Genomic DNA, 13161 nt, shown 5'->3' with positions numbered 1-13161 from the left:
GGGGGACCAATAAAAAATCTTTAATCATAAAAAATGGTTAAATAAACAATTGGATATTAATACTGGAAGTCTCCTGCAGAGAACCACAGTTTTCCGGTCGAAAAATATTGATTTTCAAGAGTTTTATACCATTTCTACGAAAAATTGTTCTTCCTCCATATAAAATACATGGAAAACTTTGAGCGCTTTGAGAACTCCCTAAATATTTTTGGATTTCAAAATAAAAAAATAGGGGTATATTTTTTACGATATAGATCAATCCTAGGGTGTACGGGCATTAAAACTCCGACTTTATTTTTTTTGGACCACTCTAATGTACATACATATCATTCTATAGTATGGAAAGGGCTTAACTCACATCGTCGCTGAAATATAAAGAATCGTAACTAATTAAAAATCCAAAATTTACTCGTTGTTTATTATAAATTATAATTTATATTGCATTTTATCAAATTATAAGTCCCCACATCATTTTATGCAATAAAAAATTGCATTTCAGCTACGATGTGAGATACGCTCTTTCCACGCTGTAGTAACGATATGTTTGTTTAGAATAAAACCACACATTTGACAACTTGCATTGAAGTTTTTGCAATAAATGATGATCAAAGCCGAAAAACAGGAAAAGATAATTGGACGTTTTCAGGTTTACCTGTTAGAAATTCCTGCATGCTAAATCTATGTACTTAAGTAAGGTTAGTGGCTGCCCCGCGCTGAGTGCGTTTTATATAGCACAAAAACTCAAGAACGTTCGCCGAGTTCAAACTGGCTAAACAATCTGGAAAGTACTTGTTGAAGTAATGTGGATCTGTTTTTCTTTTAGTAACTAATCTACATATATTAGTATGATAATACGCGAAACCTTTTTAATCATATCACATCTGTACCGTTCGTTCGATTTTACAAAGTGGTGGATCAAATTAAAGGGCTTGACCCCTGGATGTGCAATAACTTCCTATTTTTTCAAAAAGAATTTCCGCCTGATAAAAAAAAATAAATTCAAATTATTTTTAAGTTGAATCAATAATTACACTATGAGGCTTTATTTCTTTATTATATGTAGGAGGGTTGCCACCTGTTTCAAAACGCAAGTTCGACATAAATAAAGGCAGAAAAATTGAAATGTATATCCTGATATGAATGTCAGACGAAAGAGGTTGTGGTTTGAGAATATTTTGCAGAGAGTTGCCACCTTGTTACAAAGTTAGATTCAATATAAGCAATAGCTTGAAATTACTTCCATATGAGTATAAATCAAAATTGCTTTAACGAGAATTTATTTTTAAACTGCATGTAGAAGGCTTGCCACCTGAGAGTATTAGATAAGTAAAATATGTATCACAATACAATAGGATTGCCATCTGTAGCATTAAATTATATGAAATATTGAAATATTAGCGCCGAGCTATGGAGTATTAAAAGATATTTGGTTTGAGCATTTATAACATAAAATAAGGTTTCCACCTGTGTAAAAAGCTAAACTCAAATTATTTAAAAAGTCAAATGAATTATTAAAGAATGGGTATAAATTGACATGGGTTAAAAATACTTTATTTAAGCGGGTTGCCATATGTTTTAGAAATTAAATTCAACTTGAATTAAGGGAATTATATGGACAATTAAAACTTGTATCGCAATATGTGTATAAGTCGAAAAAGGTTTAACAAAGTTTTGGTTTTAAAATATTTTGAAGATGGTTGCCATATGTTTTAAAATTAGAATTTAATTAAAGTAAACAAAATCTAAATGATATATTCAAATATGACGTGAAACGAAGGTGGCAAGATATCCTTAGTTTGAATATTTAGAATATTAAAGAGAGTTGCCACCTGTTTAAAAAGGAAAACTCAAATTATTTAATAAGTTAAAGCAAATGTTAAAAATATTAGTATCAAATGAAATGGGTTAAAAAGGGCTCTATTTCTGAACTGTCACGTATTTAAAAAGACAAAATTAAATTAATTCATCAGGCACATGAAATTTGAAGGTATCACAATATCAGACGCACGGGTACCTCTGCTGGTGGCAAGAGTATAGAGGTAAAGAATTTTAAAATAGGTTGCCGATGTAATTGAGAAGGTTAGTTTCGTTAGTAAAACTTATGGTTTCGTGTATAACAAAGGGCAACACTGATTTAGATTTTGAGAAAAACGGGTTTTTTGCAATATTTGAGAAACCTAACAGAAACACAAAAGGTGATAGAACCTTCCACTTGGGCTAAAATTTAGGCTAGAACTCGGCTACTATCCCTGAAATACCATTCTTTCACCTTGTTTTGATGGTCACTTATAGTCATTTACTGAACAATAACAAAATACTGGGGTATTGTGCTATTCGAAGAAAGAAAGACACCGTGCGAAAGTATTGACTACAGCCAATATACAAAACTGGCGTTAAATTTAAAACTAGCCGTAGGAAAAAAAATATTTTTAGTATTGTAATACACACCTAATAACAAACCAAACACCGGGAAAGGTTCATCGTAGGGTATTTGACGCTTTTCGGAGAAGTGAAAATTTGCTGTAGCCCAACGATAGACCACATAAATAAAAACTGCACCAAGCATAAAAAGCTCAAACGACATTTTGCTGTACAAACTAACCCAAAATTTTTTTATCAGAAAATATTAAACGCTTTTGTGTTCGCCCACATCTATGTCACGACTGATTACAATTTCTTATGAACTGTTTTTTATGTGTTTGTAAACAATCCTAAGCTTTTCAAAAGATAGAAAATATTACCATGAAAAAAATATATGTTATGTTGTATGTATGTATTTTAAAATATGAACGTTGTTGTGCTTGGCGGTGCAAAGCTTTAATTTTTTGAGTAATTACAATTAATATTTTGGATAAACATGGATAAATATGTACAATTGTAATGTAAATTCAAATTATGAAATTTTACAAATTGTTTAAAATTTTAACCTTATATATTACTAACACAATACAACCGCATAGATTGGATAATCTTTACATTCTCCTTCCCGCAGTGAATCGCAAAGCCAGTCAACGCTCAAATGCCGTGTGCCATTTTTGTAACAATTCCTGAAATAATTAAAACGGCAATAATATCAATTATTACTATTGATATTAAGTAATTATGCTTGCCTGATTTCACCCAAATCTTTATCAAGCTTTGTAGTTGAATAAAATGCTATGTTTGCATTTTGGGAATTTTCGGTTACTACACCTCCATTTGAAACGAAGGATGATTTCAGTTTATCATCTTTAATTTTATCTTCGAAATATGCTATTAAATTTTTAAAAATATCGCTCTTTTTGGGCAAATCGGTACTACAATCACCGGCTGGCGATTCCTTCTTCAAAAAATCACTAAATTTGTTTTCCCCCTTGACGTGAGAACTGAAATCTAATTTCGTCTGTTTTCCTTCCACCTTTACTATAGTTTTCGATTTTTCTCCATTCATATTTGGGCTCTGCGTTTTTCTTTTCTTGCTACTATTACAAAACTCTTTTTCCATCTCAATACTCTTCCTTTTCATATTACCGCTGCTTCCTGGTATGTCATCATCGTCATTTCCGCTCTTGGATTTTTTCTTTGGCGTAAGGTTTATTTTAGATTCAATTTCTTCAATCTTAGGTTTTCCTCCTCCATCTTCATCGTCACAGTTGGACAGTAATAAATCGACGTTAACATCCTTTTTAGAAGCATCATATAGTTTTTGTAGATATTTTAAATCGTTAGCATGATCTGCAGATTTATCAGCACGTAATCTCGTTATACGAGGAAATCGTATTGAAATTCCCGCAGCTGTGTGCGCTTCCGATTTAGTAAATTCGGCTCCTGTTATTTCCCAAACAGGCATTTTATTGGGTATTTTTGCGATATAATCTGGCACCAGAGCTCTTTTGCAAAGCAGCCACGAGGGTACTCTATTCGGATCGGCACGTTCCATCAGGGTCATAAGCTCTTCGTGGACTCTTTCGTTTTCTGAATCGTCCAGGCCAGAATGAACTTTTGTTACAGTCTTCCAGAGCCTATCAGTACTATCGTAACAACCCATTAAGAAAATGCTTAATATACCGCCTTTCTTGCCAGAACCATACCAAGCACCCAATACAACCAAATCTGCAGAGTCTGCCATTTTGCCCCCGAAGAGGTAGTCTTTTTTCACCTTCAGCCAACCACGCTTGCCAGGTTGGTAAATGCCATTTGGATTCTTAAGAACCACACCCTCGAGATTCGCCTTCAAGACCTTGAAAATGCAGATGCAAACGTTAAGTAATTTTAATAAATCTTGCAAATACAATATTTGTATTTCCTACTTATTACCTTGGCAGTCATAATAGATAGTTCGTTTTTTGTTTTCAGAAATTTACTTTCTGAAAGTTCAACACAATATTTGATAGGCTCAATATGTTCTTCCAATATTTTTCGGCGTTTATGAAATGGGCTAAATAGAAAGCATAAATTATGTTCAGTTTAAGTATTTGTAATCGAAAATACAAATTACATACGTGTTCGTCAAATCTTCTCCCTTATACAACAAACAGTCAAACGTGAAAATACACACTTCCGCATGTGCAAACTCTTTCTTTTTATGGGCACCTAGTGTACCAAATGGAAGCAAGCTCCCCGTTTCTGTATCCACCAATATTATTTCTGAATCTAAAATCATATCGCCACCGCCTGGAAAAGCCTGAAATTTCATTAGATTAATTGTGTGGCTATATTTTTTATTCAGTTTACAACGATAAAATACAATAGAAATTATTAATTTTTTAATCCGATAAACTGATAACTAGGTAGGTGTCAACATGAACAATATATTCATGAACAATTTATTCCGCACGGATCTAATCCGATTCGCACTGTCATAACAAGCGAATGAGAAGGATTAGATTCATGAGAATGGCATCCCTCGGAAACAGACTATTCCGGTCCGACAGATACCATTCACAAGAATCTAATCCTTCGCACTCGCTTATTCCGACAGTGCGAATCTGATTAGATCCTTGCGGATAGCATCCTTCGGATACCGTAATAGGCATGATTGTCTTAGAGGGCATTTCCACCAAGCCTTAAATGCAGTTTATGCCCACTGGAAAAACGAGATTATCATTCCAACGAGGTAATTGGTCACATTAAGTACAAGCAAAGTAAGCAAAAGTAAGAAATAAACATTGCCAATTGCCTCATGTTAAAATATTTGGTACTTATCTGAGCTCTTAACTGCAGTTAAGCCTTTGGAGGAAATAGGCTATTAGATTAACTTTGACTACGCACTTCGAATCTTGCCAAAATCGAGAGCAAAGTTGTGAGAATTCACCTTTGGGATAAGTTCGTGGAAACGTTTGATTTTATGATCCATGACGGGTTTTAGATTACGACTAAAAAATCTGAAGGATAAAGAATATATAATACATTATGCATTTGATTAAAATCAAAATTTACTTGAATTCGTTCCCTCGTTTGTGTATCTGTACGCGCTCCCCATCATATTTGATTTCAGTGTACAAACCGCTTGGGCATTTCTTGAATGCTTCTTCAACCGATTTACAGGCGTTAGCTAACATAGGGGAAATGGGCGTCATTACTTGCACCTGACCAATTTTACCTGTAACCTAGTTGGACAATTTATTTTACTACATATTAATATTAGGCAAACGAGATTTATTTTGTTTACACATTTACTTTTGTGACTTTAAGAGGCGACGACACCAACTGTTTCTGCTTTCCTGTGGAAGCAAATTGCTTCACAACAGCAGCCAAGTCCCGGGAAGATTGGTAGGCGGGATAGGCAAGTGGTCCAAATGCATCAAGTATATGCCGCGCTCCTGCATTTATACGCAAATCTTGCTTGATTAGACGTATCACCTATTAATTAAACAAATTCAAAACATTTTAAGAAAGTTGGATTATTTTTTTAAGTTTTCAGCGCACCATTCTCAGATCTAAAGCAGTTGCTTGCTTGCACAATTGTCGCAACAAATCTGTTTGTTCATCTTCTTTGGTACGCTGTTCCAATTTTATCAGAAATTCTTCAACTTCTTGTAGATAGAGCGAACTTTCTTCTTGCGGTTTTATTTTATGTGAAGTCTCAAAATACTTAGACAATATTTCGGAAACGTCGCCATCTGCAAGGAAATACTTATTTAAAGCTAATATTGTTCAATAAATAACCTACCTTGTTCCAAATCCCGCTGCATGTCTTGAATATCAGAAGAGAATATCCTTGAGAACAACTTGACCATTTGCTTGTTTTGCAGGTTGTACACCCGGTGACTGGCACCGGGTATTAACATTTGTACCCAAAGCAACACATCGCCTTTAAAACCTTTACGATCAGCACCTTTTTGAAAGAACTCTTTCAGCAATTCTGCTTTGTTGTTATAGCTGCGCTCTTCCCCAATTTCATCACAAACGCGACGAAAAGTATCTAGCCGGTTGTCTTGATTTTTAAACATTTCAATGACAAAGTGTCGAGCTGTTTGTCTCACTGTGCTAATTTTCTTTCTTGAACAAATCAAATTAAACATTAAAACCATTAAAACAAATGAAATAAACACATATTTTCCTTTCTCACCGCAGAAAATTGCAAGCAAATATTCGACTCGCGCGTAAACAAATCAGGCCGCTTTGACACGGCTCAGCTGTTTCCAACAGTTCCAAATGTCAACATCGTTCCAGTGTTGTCGGCATCGAGAGTACAGTGCCGATTTGAGTTTTACGGCGGCGTCGATGAAAGAGTGCAGGTATGTGAAGCTTTGAAATTAAAAAAATATTTATATGTATGTATATGAAATAAATGTTTTACTTTCTAGATCAAATTTCTGGATTTTCATATACCAGCAGAAACAAAAAATTCAACGGAATGCAAGCCAAATGATGCATTGCAATTGCTAACCCTAGTACGAGGGAAATATGAGCCTACTGAAACATTTTGCGGCGCATTCCTACCAAAGCCAATCATGTCGAATGGACCCAAGATTTTATTACAATTTGTTGGGCGCTATCCGCCGACTGGTTCAAAAATCAATTATTACGGTTTCAAAGCAGAGTACAAGTTTGTTAAGAGTGCGTTACTTTTATAAATACCTACATGTATGTATCGTAGTGAAATGATATACAGACATGTTCTGAAATTCGAAAATTTTAAATCGACTCGATTTCGATAATTTTTTCGATGGTTTTTAACCAAAAAATTTACAACTCTCGCATTAAAATGATTTATTTCATATCGCTGTTTCTTCTTTTACGGTTTTCAATTAGAATATTCACTCTTTTCATCAGATATAATTAAAAACTATTTGGCAATTCGAGTCGATTTCAAAGTCTCGAATTTCAGAACATGCCCGATAAAGTGTACGTCGTCATATTTGAAAGCAAAATTGTTATTATTTTTTTCTTTCATTTCTGTTGTTCGCTTTTTTCAAATCTGGCCTTAACCCTTCGTTTTTGGACTGAAAACAGCATAAATTCCTTGGCATTTTTCCTTTAGTTTTTTATTCAAATCCAAAAAATACATAAGTTCTCACTCAAAGGGGTTAACGTGAAAGTCAAATCAAAGAAAATTTCCTGATAATAAATTATCAAATAAGAATACCAGAATGTCATTGCTATCTGGCACACTTTATATGCTTTCATCATGGTATGTATCACTTATATACGGGGTATTCACTCCGATCTCGTTACTTCGGTACTTGGTAGCTTAACGCACATTTTGTTTTTCTTAGGGCCAGTTTAAACTTAGATCACGTAAACTGCCTTTATATTGAACATCTGCCTGACATTTGATTGCCTATTCTTATGGCGTTTTCTATTCTACCGAAAAATGTTGCCTTTTGAGTGCCCTCAATGCACAAATCTTAATGAGAGGGAAATGAGAAGACAAAATTTTTTGAAGAAAAGAAAACGCCATCCGTTTAAACCAGCTAGCTCCAGCGTGCTGAATGTGCCAAGGATCAAAGCGCCAAAGACTTTCAATCGGCATACAGCTCTCCGCAGATTAGCAATTCATCAAGCTTCGAATTTTTTCAAGTTTAATATTTTGTTCTTTTATTTTGCCCTCTGTGAGAGTAATTCAAAAAAGATCGATTATTTTACGCCTTCTAACCTGATTTAGAAATATTAAGAAAATACGTTCGCCGAACAGCCACTTACCATACTGCCAAGTAACGAAAACGGTGTGAATATATATATATGTATTTATTTTATGTATGATTTGCGGTTATCCACTTTTGTTGTCCCAAAAGCCAAAAAAGGTAAAGATAAAATCATATCACCAAAATTATTAAAAAATTATATAGATTTAAAACGCATTATAAATCAAACAATTATAGAGGCCTTCATCTAAAGTGATAAAGGGATAAACTGCTTAAATATATCAGGGCATGAATCACGTAAATTAGAAACGATTGTCGTTCAAACGACACTGACAAAACGACCTCGTAAAAACACTGATTTATGCATTTATGTTGTTGTTACATGTTACTATTACTGTTACGTGAAGCATAACTGGAATCGAGTTGACGATATCGCACAAACGATCAAACAATTTATGTTTTCATGGAGCAACCCAATCTCGAAACGATATCGTTCAGACGATTGTTGTCATACGCAATTCATGCCCAGTTTATCCGCATTCTTGAACGCACCTCGGTAAATAATTGCATAAAATTGTATATTGTTTAACTTATAAAGCTAGTAACGCTTTCATTCTTATCGCGTCCATTGTGTTCATTTGCTCGTTTTGTGTGCGTAGCAAAAACGACCACCTGGTAACCTGTCATGGTTGAATTTTGCTGAAATTTATACATTTAACCACCAAGATCGTTTGATACAGTGATAAACTTTGGTTAAATAGATTCCCATACAAAATTTGATGATAAATTTATCATTTTATCAAGCTTATCAACAGTTTGTGAAGTTTTGGTGAAGTCCCTTATGTGAAGATACTTATCATTTTAGGAATCCGTTTAACACTACTTTAGGCCATATTAGTAGGTACATCCACATAGGCCTCGATAATTAAGTACGTATACTACTGATCAATACATTGGTACGTTAGGCCGAAGAGTATTTCAGAGAAATACCTATAAANTCGAAACGATATCGTTCAGACGATTGTCGTCATACGCAATTCATGCCCAGTTTATCCGCATTCTTGAACGCACCTCGGTAAATAATTGCATAAAATTGTATATTGTTTAACTTATAAAGCTAGTAACGCTTTCATTCTTATCGCGTCCATTGTGTTCATTTGCTCGTTTTGTGTGCGTAGCAAAAACGACCACCTGGTAACCTGTCATGGTTGAATTTTGCTGAAATTTATACATTTAACCACCAAGATCGTTTGATACAGTGATAAACTTTGGTTAAATAGATTCCCATACAAAATTTGATGATAAATTTATCATTTTATCAAGCTTATCAACAGTTTGTGAAGTTTTGGTGAAGTCCCTTATGTGAAGATACTTATCATTTTAGGAATCCGTTTAACACTACTTTAGGCCATATTAGTAGGTACATCCACATAGGCCTCGATAATTAAGTACGTATACTACTGATCAATACATTGGTACGTTAGGCCGAAGAGTATTTCAGAGAAATACCTATAAAGTCCAAATATGAATATTTAATTCATTTAATTTTAAGTATTTCCCATATTACGGGTGCTCCAATCGATTTGTTTTTCAGATTTCGGCATATCAACAGGCCAGCAAATTGATGACAATTGTACCTTTACATACAATAGTACAGATCGAATATCAGGGTGGTTTGGTTCACCGAATTTTCCTGGGTACTATCCACAGAATATGATATGTCATTACTACTTTTATGGAAAAGCTGACGAAAGGGTCATTATACGATTCACTTTCTTCGATGTTGAGGGTATTGGAACGTAAGTTATTTATCTTCATTTGTATCAAAATTTTTTCATTTACATATAAATTTTAAATTTCGTTTTAGCTGCGAATATTTGACAGCTAGTGATTATGTAGAATTTTCAAATTTCATGAGCNGATTTACTTTACACCAGTAAGCCATGCTGTTTAAGTCTGATTGTAGTAAAGACCTTTCTTCAATTGAAACGTACGATTTATAAAGTTTTACATCATCTGCATACATTAAAATTTTTCCACACCATGTTTCATTAAAAATGGCTTAAAATTTTTAAATATTAATAAAAAAACAAGATAAAGTAACCTACTTTGAATTGAAATAAAAATTATTATTTCTTTAATTAACCGCCCTATTCACACAACACTGACAAATCTCAGCGGCTGACTATTGGCTTTACTACTGCGCCTAATACTATGCCGCAAATTTATTTTAAGCTCTCGTATGGTGACAATTGTCAGTGTTGTTGTTATGACCTACTGAGTACGCGACAACGGCGAAACAACCTCAATGTTTATACATATTGTGTTTTAGGCGCAATAATTGTGACAGTAGTCATACGATGAATTTTGTCAGTGTTTTGGGAATAGGGCGGTAAATAAGAAAGCCGCTATAACCTTACATGACTTCTACTACGTTTATGCGCGCGTATTATTTGCAAATAACAATTTGCAAAATGGTAAATTTTGCCACATAAACGCTGAGTTAATTTTTTATTTGCAAATAACTAACCACGCAAATAAGTATTGATTAGTGGTACTATTTGCAAATAAGCGCGATGGTCATCTTATTGCCTTTTTATAATCAAGACGTTGCCATTTTTAACNGTAAATAATTGCATAAAATTGTATATTGTTTAACTTATAAAGCTAGTAACGCTTTCATTCTTATCGCGTCCATTGTGTTCATTTGCTCGTTTTGTGTGCGTAGCAAAAACGACCACCTGGTAACCTGTCATGGTTGAATTTTGCTGAAATTTATACATTTAACCACCAAGATCGTTTGATACAGTGATAAACTTTGGTTAAATAGATTCCCATACAAAATTTGATGATAAATTTATCATTTTATCAAGCTTATCAACAGTTTGTGAAGTTTTGGTGAAGTCCCTTATGTGAAGATACTTATCATTTTAGGAATCCGTTTAACACTACTTTAGGCCATATTAGTAGGTACATCCACATAGGCCTCGATAATTAAGTACGTATACTACTGATCAATACATTGGTACGTTAGGCCGAAGAGTATTTCAGAGAAATACCTATAAAGTCCAAATATGAATATTTAATTCATTTAATTTTAAGTATTTCCCATATTACGGGTGCTCCAATCGATTTGTTTTTCAGATTTCGGCATATCAACAGGCCAGCAAATTGATGACAATTGTACCTTTACATACAATAGTACAGATCGAATATCAGGGTGGTTTGGTTCACCGAATTTTCCTGGGTACTATCCACAGAATATGATATGTCATTACTACTTTTATGGAAAAGCTGACGAAAGGGTCATTATACGATTCACTTTCTTCGATGTTGAGGGTATTGGAACGTAAGTTATTTATCTTCATTTGTATCAAAATTTTTTCATTTACATATAAATTTTAAATTTCGTTTTAGCTGCGAATATTTGACAGCTAGTGATTATGTAGAATTTTCAAATTTCATGAGCACCGACCGTAAATATGGAAAATACTGCGGCAAGCGAGATAAATTTGAGGTACGCTCCGACGGACGTTTTTTCCGCGTATCTTTTTATTCAAATGATCGCTTTGACAAGACTGGCTTTCGCGCTTTGTATGATTTCGAAGGAAAAAATTTGCGTGTAGAAAATACTTCAATGCAGAGTTATGTATCTAATGCCAAAGGTCTTTTGAGTTTAAATCCAAGACACAAAGTAGTACTTGCTATGCCACTGGCATTTAACTTTATGCGTTATTGCTTAATAAATAAATTTAATTTTTAAATAAGAAACATTTTGTTTTACATACAATTGTGGATTTTATGGACGATAATTCGTAAGTATGCTGAACACTTATTAGACTTTACACAGATTTTGTATTGTATAAAACGAACCCAGTTTATGAAATTACATGCACGAAGCCGTATGCAATATACAGAACCATAAGAAACGATTCAACTTTATATTTCGTCGCCGCCGCGGTAAAAACTGTTAACTCCCCTTAGTAAAATTTTACACTAGAGCGATTAGTAATAACTACACAATTTTGTATCCGATTTTTCTAGAGTACTGGTACAGACTGAATATATCTTTATTATATAATTACCTATTTTGCTTTCTTTTTTTAATAAAAAATATAGATGNAGGAATTTTCGCAAACAGCTTACGTAGTTTCGCCTTGATACCGGAATTTAAAAAGAAATTGAAACAAAACATAAATGTACACATGGTATTAATATTGAAAGAAAAACCATTTCCAGTGGTCATCTTTGACTTTCCAGCAAATTGAACATCTAGCAATCAGCTGATTCCTACTCACCATATCTGAAGGTCATGGTGAGCATTTACACAACATTTGCAGTGTTGCCATTTTGCGCTTTTGGAGCTTGATTAAGCTCTATTTTTCTGTCTAGCTCTGAAAATCAGCTCCTAGCTCTTTTCAAATTTATCTAGCACCTTTTTAGCTCCAGAAAGTTTTAGTTGTACTTGGTAATATATTAAAATTAAAAATCTATGATTTCATTGTACAAGTGTTGACTAAAATTCATTTGACTTTGGTGATCTCAGGCTATAATCGATAGCTTCATGTTATTCTATTTCGTGTAAAACTTAGAAAAGTTCCATTCCTATGCAAATGACGCGGCAAGTAAGTCGATTAATTTCTACCGCGTGCGCGGGAGCACATAAACTATACCCAAGAATGATAGAACTTTCAGTCGTGAACTATACCGGACAGTAATTCGAGCTCCAATAAGCTCCGACCGTGTATTCTCTCTCAGCCGGCCATGGCAGAAAAGGAAAGCCAGAACTTAAGCGTTGCAAAAATTATAAAATTCGAAATGCAGTGGAAAACATGCATTTGCATTCACGGGAAACTACAAACTCCACCATCTTGGTTCTATGTTAAAGAATTCAAAAATTAATTACAAGAAAATCCTTGTTCTGAACGCGCGGTTTTTGTTTTTACCTTATTTATTTTACCATAAGGAGAGAAAGAAATAAAACTTTTTAGAAATATTTTGCGAAAAATTTATTAGTAACTGGAGTTTTTATGGTCAATTCAAATATCTGAAATTGCATATTTTAACAGTCTGTAAAGTATTTTTAGTTAAT

General features: G+C 33.9%; 2 protein-coding genes across 5 annotated transcripts in view; one reads left to right on the top strand and one right to left on the bottom strand.

Annotated features, from left to right (window-relative positions):
• DNAlig3 (DNA ligase 3) overlaps window positions 1-6622 on the bottom strand; it is an 11061-nt gene extending 4439 nt beyond the window's left edge. The window contains exons 1-10 of one of the 4 annotated variants that reach the window (XM_017628119.1): window positions 6551-6622; window positions 6152-6480; window positions 5908-6101; window positions 5659-5841; window positions 5419-5588; window positions 5294-5363; window positions 4482-4663; window positions 4297-4417; window positions 3111-4219; window positions 2944-3047 (exon numbers count right to left, since the gene is read on the bottom strand). In XM_017628119.1, the coding sequence (XP_017483608.1) occupies window positions 2944-3047; window positions 3111-4219; window positions 4297-4417; window positions 4482-4663; window positions 5294-5363; window positions 5419-5588; window positions 5659-5841; window positions 5908-6101; window positions 6152-6431 (2413 nt within the window). In that variant the 5' untranslated portion in view covers window positions 6432-6480; window positions 6551-6622. Of the gene's footprint in view, window positions 1-2794; window positions 3048-3110; window positions 4220-4296; window positions 4418-4481; window positions 4664-5293; window positions 5364-5418; window positions 5589-5658; window positions 5842-5907; window positions 6102-6151 lie in introns of those variants that run through there. The other 3 variants (XM_017628120.1, XM_017628117.1, XM_017628118.1) reach the window with 3 other exon arrangements.
• Window positions 6546-11832, top strand: Sol1 (CUB domain-containing protein Sol1; the record flags this gene model as incomplete). Its single annotated transcript, XM_017628114.1, has 4 exons — window positions 6546-6719; window positions 6789-7041; window positions 9664-9868; window positions 11487-11832. Coding segments are annotated over 4 exons (978 nt in total), but the record flags the coding sequence as incomplete, so codon positions are not given.
• Window positions 11833-13161: the final 1329 nt, after the last annotated feature.

The sequence above is a fragment of the Rhagoletis zephyria genome, unplaced genomic scaffold (genome assembly GCF_001687245.7).
Source record: "Rhagoletis zephyria isolate East Lansing unplaced genomic scaffold, Rhagoletis_zephyria_1.1 Rzeph_scaffold_05750, whole genome shotgun sequence".
NCBI lineage: Eukaryota > Metazoa > Arthropoda > Insecta > Diptera > Tephritidae > Rhagoletis > Rhagoletis zephyria.
The sequence above is the reverse complement of the archived record's forward strand: the minus strand, read 5'-3'. Positions and strand labels throughout refer to the sequence as shown.